The following is a 17,932-nucleotide window of genomic DNA, read 5'->3' as shown; positions in this document are numbered from 1 at the left end:
ATCAGACGGGGAGACGACCCAGCCAGGCGACGAGGAGACAGGAAACACTGCCTCAGCCGCCACCGTCACCGCAGGTTAAGACCACTTCCTGTAATCACAGACACCTGCTTCCTGCAGACAGCTCTGTCTCTACAGCATCCGCCTCGCTGCTCAACACCTGAAGTCTTCTTTTGCTTTAGTAAAGTGACATTGTAAGTGTATTCTCTAGTCTAAAGGGTTGGGCGTAACTTTGCGACCGTGCGTAAGTCCAACTTGCACAGCTCCAACGTATCTGTTTGTGCCCCAGCTCAGCGGCTCGGACACCTCAGCGTCCACTGACCAACCACTGGCAGTGTCTGCCCAGGTTTAAGTTGGCCCGTTATAGACAATGATAGACAGATGGTTCATCCAATCACCTGCCAAGTATTTTTGGAAAGTGCCTGCCTTTTTCCAAGGATGACTTCCCAGATGGATATTTGGTGAGTCAGGCTAGAAGGGGGTAGTCGAGGACAATGAACTTTACCTTCCCAATGCCTCGTCACCAAAGCCTGAGCTCTGACTCACCCTCTGCCTCGCCTCACTGGGCGCGGGACTAACAGTCAGTAGATTCACAATGAGAGCGAGTGGGTTCCATATCTCTACCTTCGGCACGACAGTTCTCTTTCTAGCTGCTAGGGTATGTGTGTCTTGGACAGACAGCTGTCCAGCCTGTGAGCCCGTCTGTCCTGGACTGTGGCACCTTGGGTATGAGGGGTAGTGGGTGGCTACTGGGGGTGGCTGGGAGGGCCCTGAGGGTCGGTGGCCAGGAAACAGTTGTGGCAGGTGGGGAAGGTAGACAGAGTCCAGTGCAGCGCTTGGAGCAGGACCCAGACCCTGCTCTGCCCCGCCTCACACACATCTCTGTCCCCCTGGAGACCCTGCTCTGCCCCGCCTCACACACATCTCTGTCCCCCTGGAGACCCTGCTCTGCCCCACCTCACACACATCTCTCCTTCCCCGGAGAGAGCATGGAGGCACTAGGAGACTGGAAGCAACACATTCCCTGCAATTCACAGGACATGCTCAAATTACTCAGTACCAGTCCCGTTATTAAAAATAATAACTGTAATCAGCTAGGCTACCGGCCACGGCGCTTAAACCCAGCTTTATTGAAAGGACAGGAGTGATGAAAAGCAAGTAATGATGGGAGAAATGAATAATGAATAAAACAATTTGAAGGCGGTGCAGTCAGAAGCGGTCTCTTTGTCAAGAGAGAGAGAGCGAGAGAGAGACAGACAGAGAGAGAGAGAGGGAGCGGTGAGGAGACGTTGTTATTAGTGCAGATCCTTGACTCGGTCGTTGTTATTGGAGCAGAGAAGAGACCTAAACTGGGGGAGTCATAGTGACAGCTGAGATCGATACCATCCGTTCCAGAGGAGGTGTTAGAGCTCTCACACACACACACACACACACCCACACCCGTGTGCTCTCTGGGGGCACTGACACATTCACTACAGTACTGTACATTCACAACTACAGTCACCCCATGTTTTTCACACATGACAACATTGTGCTGCATGCTGGGATATCCCAAAGGTTGTCAATCTGTCACATCAAGAAGCCAATACTCTGACAAACGCCATCCTGTCCTCCTGCTCTGTGGACTCTAGGACCGCACCTCACCTCACGCGCATGTGCAGATTGATCCTGGAAAGATAACAACCTGATGTTCACCCGTCTCTGGAGGAGGGGAGACCTCTCAGAACTGTCCTCTCAAGGTTTCTAACACGTCTTCTCTCTGAGTTTTCCTGAGAGGGTTTCCTTGTCTTGAGGGTTTGGGTTTCTAACACGTTCTCTGTGTTTTCCTGAGAGGGTTTCCTTGCCTTGAGGGTTTGGGTTGGTCACGGTGTAGTTCAGGAACATGTGTGGAGCCTCTGTGCATTGCAGAGGGAAAAGGCTACACTAACTAATTGGATAAAAAATCTGTTTATAAACTATGTTAGTGTGGTTCATATATACACCCAGCATACCTATCCTGTCCCTCTGTGTATATACAGTATACCGGCATTGTATTTTGCTCACGTACTGTGCCATCGCTGTGTTGAAATGGCAGAGATTTCTTGTCAAAGGTTTTATCCGAAAATAAATCAAATGGATTAAGTATTGCAGACACAGTCCCATTCATTATGTAAATACTCATAATCAATCTTTTACAAAGAAAACAAAGGTTATTTTGTCATAGCGCTTTGAATATCTATCAAAAGATTTTTGTTTTTGTGGAACTTTCGGGTGCAGTAATCGCCTCAGTAAGCTGTTGGCACATACATTAAAAAGAAGCCTTCGTAGCCTTAAGCAACAAATAAATTAATCTGCGTAGCAAGATAACTGCATGAGGTTTTCCCTTCATGCAGTGTGGTTCTTCTGCTAGAGAGGATATCCTGTCTCAATAGGTGAGATTTAATGACTTGCTTCTCCCAACGTTACTGGATTTAAAGACACTGTATCTCATCACTCCTTCCGGTCTGACTTTCCTCAGACACCACATAAAGTACGATTCTCGATCGCCAAACCAAACTGGGCAGATTTATTTTTGACTGTCTTCTAGTGTTGGGTGAATCAGAAGCGAGCAGCTGTGTGTGAGGGCGGGGGGGTCTTCCTGCATCTTAAACAAGCTGTTAGAAGGTGCTTCTGCTCATCTCCTTCTCCCAGAGCTGACCAGCGCTGCAGGCTGTGTCTCCGCTCTGAGCCCTGGTGCTTGACAGCTGGTGGGTGTGGAGAGAGAGTCCTCAGGTGGAGGGTGTAGCTGTGTGTGGCCAGGGGGCAGGCGGAGGAGGGGGGTGGGGAGGGGGGTGGGGGGCAGAGGAAGCCTGGGATGGCATACTAAACCTGGAGTGGAGGAACCCTACAGGGAGGAGAGAGGGATGAGGAGGAGGAGGAGGGAGAAAAGAGGAGGAGAGGAGACAGGTCGACTCGACTGGATGTCACAGCAATCCCACTTTCTTATCTGCACCATTACACTAGCTCAGTCAGTTTCCACCCCTTTTTGATTCATCTTTCTCTTCATTGTCTCTCTATATCTCTTTTCACACTGTTTCTCTTTGTCTGTCACACACACACACACATTATCTCCCTCTCTATCTTTCTATATATATATATATATATATATATATATCTCTTACACATACACACTCTCTCCCTCTTCCTCTCTCTCTCTCTCTCTCTCTCTCTCTCTCTCTCTCTCTCTCTCTCTCTCTCTCTCCCTCTGTCTCTCTCCCTCTTCCTCTGTCACCCTCTCTCATTCTCTCTCTCTCTCTCTCTCTCTCTCTCTCTCTCTCTCTCTCTCTCTCTCTCTCTCTCTCTCTCTCCCTCTGCCACCCTCTCTCATTATCTCTCTCTCTCCCTCTGCCACCCTCTCTCATTATCTCTCTCTCTCTCTCTCTCTCTCTCTCTCTCTCTCTCTCTCTCTCTGTCTGTCTCTCTCTGTCTTTCTCCTCTATCCTCTGTGATACTGCCAGTCTCAGATTTAAGACTCCACATTGTGTGACATCGTAGAAACACACAAACAGGAGCAGGCACTCCTGGGACCGTCATTATCCATTCACATGTTTGTTCATTTATTTACTTGTTTACTCGGGGTGTGTGGAACTGAGAACTTTTCCTCTTCCAATTTTTTTTTCTTTTTGTTTCCTTGGTGGATGCAGCGCTTTAAGTATTGATGGTTTGCTGCTTTTTTTAGAAGCGTCGCTGTGTCACACTAACTCCCAGAGAGGCTCAAAGCTGAAGCACACAGCTGTACACGCTTATGCCATATGGTGCCCGAAAACAATGTCCCTCTCTCCCTCCCTCTCTCTCTCTGGAAACATCCATCAGAGATAGTAAGATACATGCAGACTGTGTGCCCCCCTCTGCATCGCGTCATCCTCATCCGCCATGGTTTCATCCAGCTCCTTTGTTGGTTTCATGTTGGAGAGGGAGGGTACGCTATCGATTTATTTTATTTTTTCCTGTGTGCCTTTGTACCCCTGTTGACTTTGTTGATACAAATAGCACAACATGCCAACCGAAATGCCACTTGTGAAACTTTCCAGACTTGCCCTGGGCGATGTGGGAATCGTTGTCGCAGCGGCAAAGCCCTGCGTGGACCAGCTTTTATGTCTGACGGGTAGAAATAGAGTCGAAAACATCTTACAGATCCATTTAAGCACAAAGCACACGCATTTCCTCTTTGGCGTTAGTTTATTTCTTTATTTTTTTTTATTTTTACACACCTTGTGAACGATTTTTCCCAGCATGCTTTGGCATATCTGTCTGCCGGTTGTCGTCCTGAGTGTTTGTTGTACGCTGAAGTGATCCTCTCGTCTGGCCCTTGTCTGGCCCTCGTCTGGGGGAGCAGGTTCGGGGAATTCCTTAATTGGTTCTTTTGTGTCCTTTTGTTTCCGTGTGGGGCGCTCCGAGGGACACTATTGATGTACGTAATGTGGTTGTGGAGAGCTGAGCTGAGCTGTGCTGTGCTGAGCTGAGCTGTGCTGTGCTAGCCCGCAGCAGTGCACTGTCGAGGCATCATTAACAGTTGGCATAAGATTACGTTTGATTGGAGTTGTGATTTGGAGCCAAGACCTGTGTTTGGCAGAGGAAGCGAAGGCCTCATGGAACCTTCCCTGCTCTGTCCTTCTCTGTGTGGAGAGCTCGTTCCATGTTCTGGTTCCACGGCCCACCTCAACCCTGCACCCACCTGCTCCACACCCCAACCACACTGTTATCCGACTCCAAGTCCATGACGACTGCGTCCATGACGACTGCGTCCATGACGACTGCGTCCATGACGACTGCGTCCATCGTCTGTAGTTAAGGAGGAAACGTAGAGGATGGGTTCCCAGTGCTTCTAGCGTGACACAAACACTTCACATCGTTCCACGGTCTCTCTTAGCTCACTGGGGAGGAACACACAACTTCAAAAAACCTCAAATTCCTCTGTGATTTGTTGAGTCTGAGAATACTGCAGCATTGTGCAGTGTCCATTATGCTGGTCACCTCTAGCCTGGACCCCTGCATCAAAGCCAGGCGCTCCAGGAGAGGGTCTCCTCTAATAGGCTACCGGGTACATGCTTTCTCTGCACCGCTTTGAAGATCCTCTTTTGATCAGCTCCCTTATACTCTCTCCTCCTCCCGTTGTGGTTCTTCCAAGAGGAATCCGCCCAGTGTGGATGTGTAATTTGTTTGCCTACAGCCATATAACACACCTCTGTTTGAAAAGTCTGGGAGATGTGTGTGTGTGTGTGTGTATATATATATATATAATTTAATTTTTTGGGGGGCGCTCTCGATCCCCCTCGACACAGTGAATCGTGACGGCACAAACTCCTCCACACACCGGGGCACTAACACCCTCTAGAGTCGGATGACACCCTCTAGAGTCAGATAACACCCTCTAGAGTCAGATGACACCCTCTAGAGTCAGATGACACCCTCTAGAGTCAGATAACACCCTCTAGAGTCAGATGACACCCTCTAGAGTCAGATGACACCCTCTAGAGTCGGATGACACCCTCTAGAGTCAGATGTCGATGTGATCTCTCCTCTTCAGCGGCTGTTTGTGTACTTCTGGCAGGTTTGAAGATGGAAAATATCTTGAGTGAGTTAGCAGTAATAGAGGTATAAACCAACGAGGGGCTTTTCCCCTGTGTGTCTCTTGTAACTCACCTTGACCTTTTGTTTTTCTCTTAGAAGACGAGCAGGCGGAGAAGATGGAGACTGACGGATCATCGCAGGACCCTGGTGTCTCCCACGGTACGGACCCATGTGTGTCCCACGGTGAGACTCACAAGCCCACGTCTCACCTCCTCACGTCTCCCCTCCTCACGTCTCACCTCCCCACGTCTCACATCCTCACGTCTCACCTGCCCACGTCTCACCTCCTCACGTCTCACCTCCTCACGTCTCACCTGCCCACGTCTCACCTCCTCACGTCTCACCTGCCCACGTCTCACCGCCTCACGTCTCACCTCCTCACGTCTCACCTCCTCCCGTCTCACCTCCTCACGTCTCACCTGCCCACGTCTCACCTCCTCACGTCTCACCTCCCCACGTCTCACCTCCTCCCGTCTCACCTCCTCACGTCTCACCTCCTCCCGTCTCACCTCCTCACGTCTCACCTCACGTCTCACCTCCTCACGTCTCACCTCCCCACGTCTCACCTCCTCCCGTCTCACCTCCTCCCGTCTCACCTCCTCCCGTCTCACCTCCCCACGCCTCACATCCTCACGTCTCACCTCCTCACGTCTCACCTCACGTCTCACCTCCTCACGTCTCACCTCCTCACGTCTCACCTCCTCACGTCTCACATCCTCACGTCTCACCTCCTCCCGTCTCACCTCCCCACGCCTCACATCCTCACGTCTCACCTCCTCACGTCTCACCTCACGTCTCACCTCCTCACGTCTCACCTCCTCACGTCTCACCTCCTCACGTCTCACATCCTCACGTCTCACCTCCTCACGTCTCACATCCTCAAACTGGGCCGACAGCACCTTCTTCCCTCTCTCATGGCAGAATGAGCTATTCTTTTTTTGTGGGGGGATGAATTTATTGATAGGACAGTTGGAGAGACAGGAATGCAGAGAGAGAGAGAGCGAAAAGGGGAAGACATGCAGGAAATTCAAACCCTGACCCCCCTGCGTGGGGCTACGCGCTTTTACACATTGAGCCACCACCCTGACCCCCCCTCAGAACCACGATCTCTCACGTAAAATAAAATAAGAAATTGTCACATCAGATACACAGAAGTCAGAAACACTGTGTTTCTTGAGGTGTGCCTGAGTTTTAAATAGACGTAAGCGTCTCCGGGGCTTCCGGAAGCTGTGGCGTGTCCCACTTACAGCGAGGGGTTAGGGAGCCTTCTCTCTCGCTCGCTCTGCTTTCACTCCACCCAGCAGACACCAGTCTCATGGCCCAGACAGCGTGCCAGGCCTTCAGAGACAGGCATCAGCGGGCAGCTTCCTGCCTCCACGCCTCGCTCAGCGCAGGGAGAGCCCAGAGATTATGTAAAGTAATTCTCTAAGTGATGAGAGAGGATGAGGCCAGTGCTGACAGCAGGTTTAGCAGGTATGTAGGTCACGCACGGGAAGGCCTCTTTTGCATTTCTTCTTCACTCCCTGCTCCATTTCTGTGTTGTCTCCTGCTCTTCTTCTACGCTTAATCAGTCGCAGCAATTCAGTCAGCGCTTTCATCTGCAGTCTTCCGCTCGCTTGTCCGATTTGTGTCTGTGGCGGACCACCGTGTCTCTCTCTCTCTTGATGATTTGGGCGGGAAGAAGGGAGGGAGGGAGAACGCAGATAGATGATGAAGAAAGAGAGAAAAGGGGGCTTTCTTTAGTTTTGGTTTTCTCCATTCTCTGTCTCACCTCAGCTCTGCTTTCGGTCACTTTTCCTTTGATGTGTTTTTGACCCTGTGTCTTCTGTGTACACCATGCTCCCTCCCTCTCTCTCTCTCTCTCTCTCTCTCTCTCTATCCTCTCTCCCTCCCTCCCTTCTTGTCTCTGTCTCTCTGCCCTCTAACCCTCTCCCCCCTCTCTCTGGCTTAGGCCGGACACCCAGACCAGATGGCCTCTAGTTCTCTGTCCACCCATTCAGCCCACGTTGTGTTTTCTCGTGTTGTCAAGCATGTCCGTGGCGAGTGCGACCATCGGGGCCCTCTCTGCTCCTGCAGGCCGCCCCGTCCCTGCCTCGCAACCGCCTCCGTGAGGCACCTCCAATCTTGGGCACAATGCCGTTTAGCGTCCACAACCTCTGCTTTCTTTATCAGAGAAAGGGAAAGGCGGAATATTGATGAAGACTCTTAGCTGTTCACAGGAGCAGAGCTGAAGAGCTGGTCACAGCGTCCACTGAACAGACTGGCCTGGTTTTCCTCCTTCCTCTCTGGTCACAGCTTGGTGCTTCCTAATTGGCTTAGATTTTGAGACAGTGTACCATGTCACAGCAATGAAAACACTGGCCCCCATCAAGGGCAGCCCCCAAACAGCTTTTTACCCCTTTGAGTGTGGCGGCTCATTCAGATCCCTGATTTCCCCTTGCCCCTCACTACGAGCTTGTAACATTTACATTTGAAAATGGCCTTGGTTTCCACATTTACTAGCTCATTAGTTCTTTTGGTCGAGGCACTTGTTAAGGGTTGCCCACTCTTGTTTTGCATGAGCAAGGAGATGTCTGTAATTATCTGTTCAATAAGGAGATTGGGTCCCATGGCTATTAGTGGATCCAAAGTTTAATGAAAAGCTCTGGGATACTTGTTTAACATACATAGCCTACATAAAGAATCGCCTCGCACAGGCCACCCAGCTTTAAGACTCTCCCAGTGAGAGGCACTCTCACCTGCTCAGTGATGAGTGTCTGGAGAAAACAAGCAGTGACCCTGACTGTGTGCTACTTATCTTATTTTCTCATGATGAAGTGCCACAGCACTATCAGAGCCCCCCCCACTGTGTTTTTTTAATTAATTTTTTTATTGATCTTATATAGCGCTTTCTACTACTCAAAGTACTCAAGGTCGCTTTACAGAGTCCAGTCACTGTCTGCTGAGGAGCTGGGGGGGTACATTGACTAGACTCTCCCTCAGCTCAGTTGAGACAGAAATGGTTACTACCACTGGTGAAACACATTTTCCATCAGCATCATTCAACGGAATTTGTATTTATATTTTTTCTGTCGTGGGTCAGAAACATGTTAGTGGTGCCCTGAGGTGCTGTGTTTGTGTGTTATAAGACCTGCGCCGCCTCACTGGAGAAACCAAGTGGTCTTCCAGGGTGACTCAGCTTTCATTCATGGGGGGGGGGGGAGGTGGGTTTTGTGGTTGTTTGGGACAGAGCAGCTGGACACCTGTGAGAGCAGCCTGGGATCAAGACCAGCCTCTACACCCAGCCTCCAGGGCCAGCCTCTAGACCCAGCCTCCAGGGCCAGCCTCTACACCCAGCCTCCAGGGCCAGCTTCCAGGGCCAGCCTCTACACCCAGCCTCCAGGGCCAGCCTCTAGACCCAGCCTCCAGGGCCAGCCTCTACACCCAGCCTCTAGACCCAGCCTCTAGACCCAGGCCCAGCCTCAGGGAGGAATGTGGAGGCCACGGTCGGAGATCAAGCGAGGGGGCGGGTGTTATCGACACCGCAGGGCATGAGCACACAAAGCTCCCTCCCTCCCCCATCGATCCCTCCTCTCCTCAGAGGAGGTGTGGAGGCACAGCCCAGGTGCAGAGAGGCAGCGCTGGGACCCAAGACCCTCCTCTGTTCCTGCCCGTCAGTCTGGAACATTAAGCACAGGAGCGTGTCATGGTGGAGGCTGAGGTTTTCTTCCCAGGGCCCCGGACGAGTAACGTCTGGAGACTAAACCCTCCCTGTGATGCATAGCTGCACTGCGGAGCCCCACACAAAGGATGGGTGTAATCTGGGCAGGGCGGGCTGATTCGAGGAGAGTTGTTCTACTTAATGCACTTGTGCTGTTACCCATGTGACAGTGGATTATCTTGCATCCAGAGATGGTCTGCTTGCGTTTGAAAGTCAAGTTCTCGCAGACTGACTTTCTCTTGCTGTGTTACTCAGTGAATTAACGCTGACCAACAAAAGTTTAAGGAAGATTCTCATGTCTCCTAAACGAAAGGAAAGTGGAGAATGTAATTTTCTGCTTGTCTGCATATAAGATGACTTATAGCCAGCGATCTTCCTCTCTCCCTCAGTCTCCCTTTCTCTTTCACACACACCGACATGCACACACACACGCACATTGTCTGTGGGTTGTTTTCCAGGACACTAGAGAATACCACCCACAAAGAAACACTCTCTCTGTATGCAGTGCAAATGGATTCAAACTTTATGATGTTTTGCTCAATTTGAAAGCAGCCATTCCTCAGCAAAACCAGCTATTCAGTACAGTAGCAAACTACTTGACCCACCGGTAGATCAAGTTCAGCATCACATTTCATTTATCCCCCCCCCCCCAACTACCCGCATCCTGATTTGAACTCACGGTGCTCCGTAGATGTTAAACAGATAAACAGAGCCCATTTTGTGAGTGTTGGATTGGTAGACAGTCTGTCTGTAGCAGAGAGATAGACCGTTCTGTATTCTCAGGGTTCTGTAAGGAAGGAGTTTCTCCAGAGCCTTGACAGGGTCTTGATATTCTCCCCTCCTCCATCTTGTTTTCGTGTTTGCATCCACCGCACGCCCGACCCTAAACGATGGGCCTCTTCTGTCAGCAGCGTACTGCAGCGTACTGCAGCCACATGAGACACAGTCTCATCCTGTCTGGGGCTGACAGCTGCACTCAGACAGACAGGCAGACAGGCAGGCAGGCAGACAGGTAGACAGATAGGTAGACAGACAGACAGGTAGACAGACAGACAGACAGGTAGACAGACAGACAGACAGGCATCCAGGTAGACAGGGAGGTAGACTGAAATTCAGTTGCTGTGTTTGGTTTTCTGTGTTTTTATCAGTGCTGAGAGAGAGAGAGAGAGAGAGAGAGAGAGAGAGAGAGAGAGTGAGATAGAGACAGACACAGAGAGAGAGGGTCTGGAATGAGGCCAGTGCTACAACGAAACCCTGCAGTTACACAGGGACACTTTCAGCTGGTTCATTTGAAATGCACACAAGAAGACGACTGTGCTCGTACACTCCACACACTCCCATCCGTCCTTTCATGTCCGGGACCCAGGTCTATTACTTCATATTAATGATACATTATAATCTCTCAATGACAAGCACTTAGTGTATTCACGTTTATGCTTGTTCAATATTTGAAAGTGTGTAAAGCCAGACCAAACTATTTTAGTTCTTCACAGTAAGAGAATGTATGCAGGGGATGAATCCAGAGAAAAATCTGCTGCTTTGATTAGAAGGGAGTAATGCTCAGGTCTCTGAATGGTGTCGCCTTCCTTTCCATTTTCTCCCTGCGGCCATCTCTCGGTGAAAGATCAAGAGAGAGAGAGAGAATGAGAGAGAGAGAAATCCCATTCCAAAAAGCTAGCGTAGATGAAAACTGTTTTATGTTGGGAATGCATTGTAATGCCTGTCCTCTCCAAAGCCCATTACCCTCAGCCCACAGTTTGAGATTGCTATAGGAATCGATGCTGTATAGCATGATTGAACTGTCCACAAATTCAGGCTCCCCTCATTTCAGACGCCGGCTGGAAGATGGCTGGCTCGCATAAAGATGTAGCCAGCACAGAGGCGCTCTGCATCTCTAGCCAGATTAAATGTCATGACTTACCGAGAATCAGTTTGCTGATATAGATACAGGCTACAAGGGAAGCATTTTGAATAATACACTTTCTCCCATCATTGCTAAGGACTCTGTATTTGTTTACACCATTGTCAGTCTGCCTGGGGACGCTGGTTATTTTTATGGCGTGGTTTGTTTGGAAGAGGGCGTTGGGGAGGGGGAGGCAGAGAGACTTGTCTAGGGAGAGAGGGGGAGAGTGAGCTGTGTGACTGCTGAGAGGTGGAGAGAGAAGGGAGGGATGGAGGGAGACAGGGAGGAGGGGAGGAGGGAGAGAGAATGGAGGGATGGAGGGAGACAGGGAGAGGAGGAGGGAGATGCAGGGAGAACGGAGGGATGGAGGGTTAGGCAGATGGGGAGAGGCGTGAAGGTTCTCATTCTGCCTGAGACCGACGGCAGTCTGTAATTAATTTTTCATGCATCTCTCTCCCTCTCCTCGCATTTGTTTTGTTCCGTTTTGAAGTAGGACTCTTTAGGAAGGTATTGAATTTTCAGGCTTGGGCAACTTTGATGAGCTAAGTACCATCCGTAGCCTGATGGAAGTGTGGATGTGAGGCCTGGGGTTTGGAGTCGTGTTTGATTTTCTAGAGTGGTGAGGGGGAGGGGGCGGGGTAGGGAGGGCAGGGGGTGGCAGGGGGGGCAAGGGTGCTTGACGTTGTTGTTGTTGTTGACTGGAAGTTTTAACTGACTGGAGTGATGTCCTGAATCAGATGAAACTCTGCTCTGATTGGACCCTTCGATTCCTCAACCAGGAAGCATGGAGGCTGACCAGGGCAACTGTACTTGTGGGCATTGGGTGGGCTTAAGTTCTTAAAGTTAAAATAGTAATTGTGGATGTTTGTCTCATTATGTGCTTTCTAATTGCAGAAAAACCTGCAGACTGTGCCAACAGGGAAGGTGAGATTACAGGTTAAATTATTATTTTTATGAATTATGTGTGATGGTTTTAGATTGCGAGGGTATACAGTTGTGAGTTTGAAACTTGCATCACTTCTGGTGAGTAAACCACAGCAGAGGTATCTGAGCTGCCCCAAGCTCAGCCCGCAGCATGACACACACACAGCTCTGATTGTCATCTCCTCCCCTCCTCTGCTCCCTCGCTCCTCTCCTCCCCCTCTCTCTCTCTCTCTCTCTCTCTCTCTCTCTCTCGTCTAGTGGAGATGAAAGCTCCGACCGAGGGCTCGCAAGGATCTGATTTAACTCAAACCGACAGCACTCAGTCCAAAGGTAAGCAGCAGGAGGAGGAGGGAATCTGGCGCACACACACACTCACACACTCTGACTCGTCACGTCTCTGATCAGCATATACCAACTACAGATCCTTATTAGTGGCCACAGCTGCTGAGTCCAAACTCACTCCTGACTGAGAACCCTCATGTCTCCAGAGCGGGTTGAGAATCCGTCTTCCCTCTTTCCATCTTCACCTCCCTCCTCCTCCCCTCCTCCTCTCTTTCTCTCTCTCTCTCTTTTGCTCTTCACCACCTCCTCTCTCTCCCTCTCTATCTCTCTCCACCACCTCCTCTCTCTCTCTCTCTCTCTCTCTCTCTCTCTCTCTCTCTCTCTCTCTCTCCACCCCTCCAAAGACGTTCCTCTCGTCCCAGTCTGCCTCCTCCTTCTTCTTCTTCTGTCTGAAGAGGTACAGTACTAGAGGAGCTGCCTGGCAGACAGGGTTTTCACTCTCCTGGATGAGTTCTCTCTCCTCATCTCAGGCACGCAGCTATGACCCTGATATTTTGGGATGCACTTGTCAGCCTGCCTTTGGAGATGGAGTGTGATGAATTGCCTACTAACTCAACTATCAGACATTTAATAAATCAAACGTGAATTGCATATTATCTCAACCTGGAAGCGACACAGGCTGCAGGGCCAATAGTAATGTTGATAAATCACATCGGATAAGGATACCGCAATGTTGTCATTTTCAGGTCTCCATGGAGATGTAACATAATAACATTTTGCATGTCATTTGAATGTGTTTAGTTTGGGGAAGGTCTAAATCTGGGAGTCTCTGCTAGTTCCTTGTGAGGTTGTTAACTCTCAGACTGTAGCACCACTGTGATGGAATGCAAATATAGAATGTTGCTGCTCACCCAGATAAACCAGGAGACAAGGTTGTGAACAGATTGTGAGGATTGCTTTGGACTGGCGTCATATGACTTGGCAGACAGACTTGCAAGTGTGTGTCACCAGGAAAAGGTTATTGAACAACATCAAGTTCCAGGGAGGCAGAACTACAGAAGGAGCCCAGCTTCCTGTGTGCGCCTTCCCATAAACCACCTCTGAGATGTGTTCTGGTTATGTAGAAGATTGAGCTTGTTTTATAACTAGGGAGCAGTAGGCTTAGCCCCCTTCGTGTTTCACCCTGGACGGTTGAAATGATCATATCAGATAAGCAGCAATAAACCTCATTATTTAGTAGGTCTTCACAGTAGTCAGTGTTTTTATGAGGTGACCAGACTGAGATAAATCTTCTCCAGCAGAGCGCCAGTCTGAGGTAGCCATAACTTAGACCCTCTGGCGTGTTGGTCCACTCACTCTGCACCAGGCATAAACCAGCATTTATCTCTTCCCAGACCCGGGAAATAATGAATAACCAGCGGAGGGGGGACACGCAACCTCATGGAAGAGCCAGCCAACTGTGTGAGGGTCCACTACACCAGTACCGGAACCAAACAGTCATGGCCTCTGACACTGGACCTGGGAGGAGAACAAAAGTCGTACACCACACAAACCCATTCCCGATTTTACTTAACTTTTGATCTCTGTTATGAAAATTTGTCATTTGATTCGTTATCGATTGAATATGTATGTATGTATAAAACATATGCTAGGAAACTTGAACATATCAAACCGTAAGATATGAGCCATACTTCACTGAGTGTCATTGTTGACGAGACATTCCTGACGAACCACGCCGCGCCTGCTGACAAAAAGATCGGCCATTTTGATAAAGAGCTTGTGGGTGCATGTGCAGTGCAGTAGTAGTCACACTAACCAAACCATGAATACAGCAACCAGTATTCATACATGAAAATAACGTGCAAACAAAAAAACTCAAGAGAAAAGCTGAGCTTCAACCATCTTTTGTTCCGTTGGAAAAGGTAAAAACAAAAGTTGCGCAGTGTTTTGTGTTGACTGGCTGCAGAGGAGAACTTGTCTGTTGGGCGACAGTTTGAAAGTGTGAAAACGTGCAACGGTTGACAGGTTGTAGATCTGTACATCAGAATCGCTGCTTCAGCTCAGTAGTTGGTTGTCGTTGTCCCACAGTCCAGCGTCTTCGCCGCAGCGTGTTCCGAGCCACGGGCTCCCTGCCCTGCACTGTCACCTCAGCAGATCACTGATCATTAGCAGCAACATCTGCAGACAAACTCGTTAGACAGGAAGCATCTCATCAACGCCCGCCCACACACTTTACAGGATGCGTGCATTTTTTGACAGATTGATAATTTAATTTTTCTTCTTTTTGTTGTTTCCAATGCATGCTAGAAATGCTTTCAACTTCACTGACATGAACGGGCATCTTAAGCCCGGGTCTCATTCTCTTTGTCTTTTAACCAGATTGTCTGTAATTGTATCAAAAGAATCTGCCTTATTTCACATCAGACTTCATGAACACAAACAGACAAAAAGTGACAAAAGTGCAAATTCTTGGTTGTGTTTTGCTTGCAGGTGATTTGTAATTCTAAGTACCTAATGTAATGGCTGATTCCTGTTGTTTCTTTGATCTGGTCTATTGGTTTCAGAAATTAAGCAAAAAGCGTTAGAATTTATTTCCAATGTTATTACAGTTCATGGGTTCTTTTCATCGGTGCCATACTATACATCCAATCAAATTATCATGAAATTATGGCTTCATAGTTTGGTGTTTGCTTTGCTAAACAATAATGAGATATATTAATAAAAGTTTACGGGGAACTTTGTGCCTCTTGTCTGTTTGTGTTTTTTCCATGTTCTGCCACACCACTGATATCGTCATTAATAATTCTGTGATCTTCAGATGATTATTTTCCATGTCCTTCGCTGTAGCCATTTGAAGTAAGGCCCTGTGGCTCAGACCGGCTGATCAGACGCGCTGTCTCCATGGACAGAAACTCTTGGAGGCCCTGTGATCTTCCTGGTGGGGCTTTGTGGCCCTGCAGTCATGTCCTGTCTGGGTGAAGAGGGGTTATCTAGCAGACCCATGGCCACTCCTAACCCCTCGATGTGACCCCGCGTTCTGCAGGGTTGCTGGTGGCTCCTCTCTCAGAGGGGAGCCTCTGAATTTGCCCTGGAGAGCCATCTCTCTCCCTCTTGTTCTCTCTCTCCCTCTTGTTCTCCCTCTCTCCGCCTCGCTCCCTCCTTTCTCTCTCTCTGAGACTCTAAAGGCCAGCTAGGGCTGCTCTTCATACAGCACACACATGCACACACACACACACACTACACACACACACACTACACACATGCACACACACACACATAGAGATGCACATACCTGTGATGTCTTTGATGTCTTTAGTTCTGGATTCCATTAGAGCAGCATGATTCCGGATCATCACACACTATTAAGACTAAACATTTGAATATGATCAGAGATAGGTTAGGGTTATATATATATATATATATATATGTAATCTGTTCTCATTTAATTTTATCAATTCATAATTTGACACGCTAAAGACGTTTCTGAAATAAACCCTTCAATCCTGCCTATTCAGTTTGTGTTGGAATGTGAAGAGTTAAATGAAAAATCCCCTTTTGTCACCCTATCAGAATTTGCCTTTCAGCTGCCTCCGTTGTTGGGAGGAAAATGCTATCCAGCTCAGTGATTGGTGGTCCAGCTATGAATTTACAGAAGGTCGATTAATAGTAATTCAATGAAAGAGAAATGTCCATTGACAGTAAAAATTAGCAATCATATCTTCCCTCTAAATGGGTGAGCTTTGTTCTCGCTAACTTTATGACAAGTTCCGCCCGCTGATGACGCGATCACAAGCTAATAAACTAGCTAACGTAACGTTAGCTTGTTCGTTCACTTCACAATGGAAGCCGCGAGTAACGTTCCCGCTAGTGAGGAGGACATTGTTTCACATTTGTTATATGTGCCTTTTACAAGGTTAACTTGTAATGAGAAGTTGGAGTTAATCGGCAAAGGAAGACCTACACCAGAACTTAATTTTGTGCTGAAAACCAACGCTTTTGAGAGCCATTTTAACTCCAGCAATTATATGCGGTACCCATGGATGACAGGATCAACCAAGGAGGTAGCAAAAGCTTTACTGTTGGGAATTGGGATTGTTTGCTGTTTGGCGCGGAGAGTGGGTCCTGGGCCAAAGATGGATTTTCTGATTTGGGAAGTTTATCCAATTTCAAGTAAAGATCATAAAAGGTAGTCTATGTTTGTTATTTAAAAAAATGTCGGCCTCCATGCCAACTGATTTTATTCCGGTTGCCAATGTTTTGTAGCCCTAGACTTGCCGATGTTATAGTGTTGTGCAGAATGACCGGGTCCAGAGCCATTTGACCGGGTCCATCTGTAGGCTAAATGTACCAACGCAACGTCATTATGCTCAATTAGGCCTACCGTAAATAGAGCCGCAAGGGCTTCCTCAAATAGTGCATAATGACCAACACAATTTCATGTAGGCCTAGCTGTGTGCGCGCTGTATTGTGTTTTTTTCCAACGACTAATTGGGGTCAGAGGGCCAAGGTTTAAAAGTCACGGTTCGCTACTGTGGCAGCAAACCTTTACCAAAGCGAGATTAAAAGGATGTTGGATGCAAGACTGTCAAAATCAGTAAATAGCCCACTGAAGATTTAAAGGCCATATTTGTGGCTGACAGATGACAAACTGAGATATCTGACGAAGAATGAATTAGCTCTTTGCTTTACATCTGCCAGTTTCAAGATGACATCAAATGAATCAGAGGCTTCTGCCGCTTTGTGAAACCGGCGTTGATCATGCGTTTCACACTGCACGCATATAGACAGCATTTTTATGCATCTAGAATGCAGATGAATGGGTCTCGACATAGCGAATGATCAAAACCATAATGATCTAATTTAAATGTTGTATTTGTAAGTGTAGGTTAAACTCACTCCTCAGGTAGGCCTATAGGCTACAGGCCACCCGCTCAAACGAACCGCTATAGCTTGTTGGCGTAGTAGTGGCCGCACTTGGTTGGCGGATGTGGCGGGTACCTCCGACGGGGGCGCGGCCATGTCTGTACCATTAACAGAGTGCTCTCCGCATTTTAGGCAGAAGGGACTTAAAGTTAGCTGTTTCTTTACCTTATAAAACACTTCCTTGCTGATGATATAGCCTAGTTATGCAGAGGCCTCTCTGCGCCTGATTATCTAAACTGTCTTAATATGTGCTCATCAATTGAGTAAGTTTGATAACAAAGCGAATGTCAGACGGTGAAAATTCAGTCTGTATTTCTCCATGCTTAATTCATATCCACCGAAGGCGATCTTTATTTGTTAAATTGTCTCGTCAATTATCTTGAAGAAGTCTTGGTAAACGCTGTAATAATGTAGTTTGAGGAATCTATTTTCCACATGAAAGGCCCTGCTCGGAATCTGCTTAAACATGAGGTGTGTGTCTCTCTCTCCCTCCCTCCCCAAACCCAGCTGTTCTCATCTCTGTCTCAACAGTGACCAAGCACCACATTGGCCGTGAAAGACAATGCATACAAATTTGAGAAATTAATTCCAGCCTCTTAACGTTTAAATCCCAA

At 48.3% G+C, this 17,932-nt stretch overlaps 1 protein-coding gene across 1 annotated transcript in view; it reads left to right on the top strand.

Annotated features, from left to right (window-relative positions):
• The window catches only part of macrod2 (mono-ADP ribosylhydrolase 2), a gene marked incomplete in the record, with an annotated part of 331,272 nt that extends 316,142 nt beyond the window's left edge, over positions 1-15,130 (top strand). The window contains 5 exon segments of the mRNA XM_067236376.1: positions 6-74; positions 5,683-5,769; positions 12,084-12,113; positions 12,372-12,443; positions 13,790-15,130. Of these exon segments, the coding sequence (XP_067092477.1) occupies positions 6-74; positions 5,683-5,769; positions 12,084-12,113; positions 12,372-12,443; positions 13,790-13,809 (278 nt within the window).
• Between the last annotated feature and the right edge of the window lie 2,802 nt (positions 15,131-17,932).

The sequence above is a fragment of the Osmerus mordax genome, chromosome 5, assembly GCF_038355195.1.
Source record: "Osmerus mordax isolate fOsmMor3 chromosome 5, fOsmMor3.pri, whole genome shotgun sequence".
NCBI lineage: Eukaryota > Metazoa > Chordata > Actinopteri > Osmeriformes > Osmeridae > Osmerus > Osmerus mordax.
This window is presented reverse-complemented; position numbering and strand designations above follow the sequence as displayed.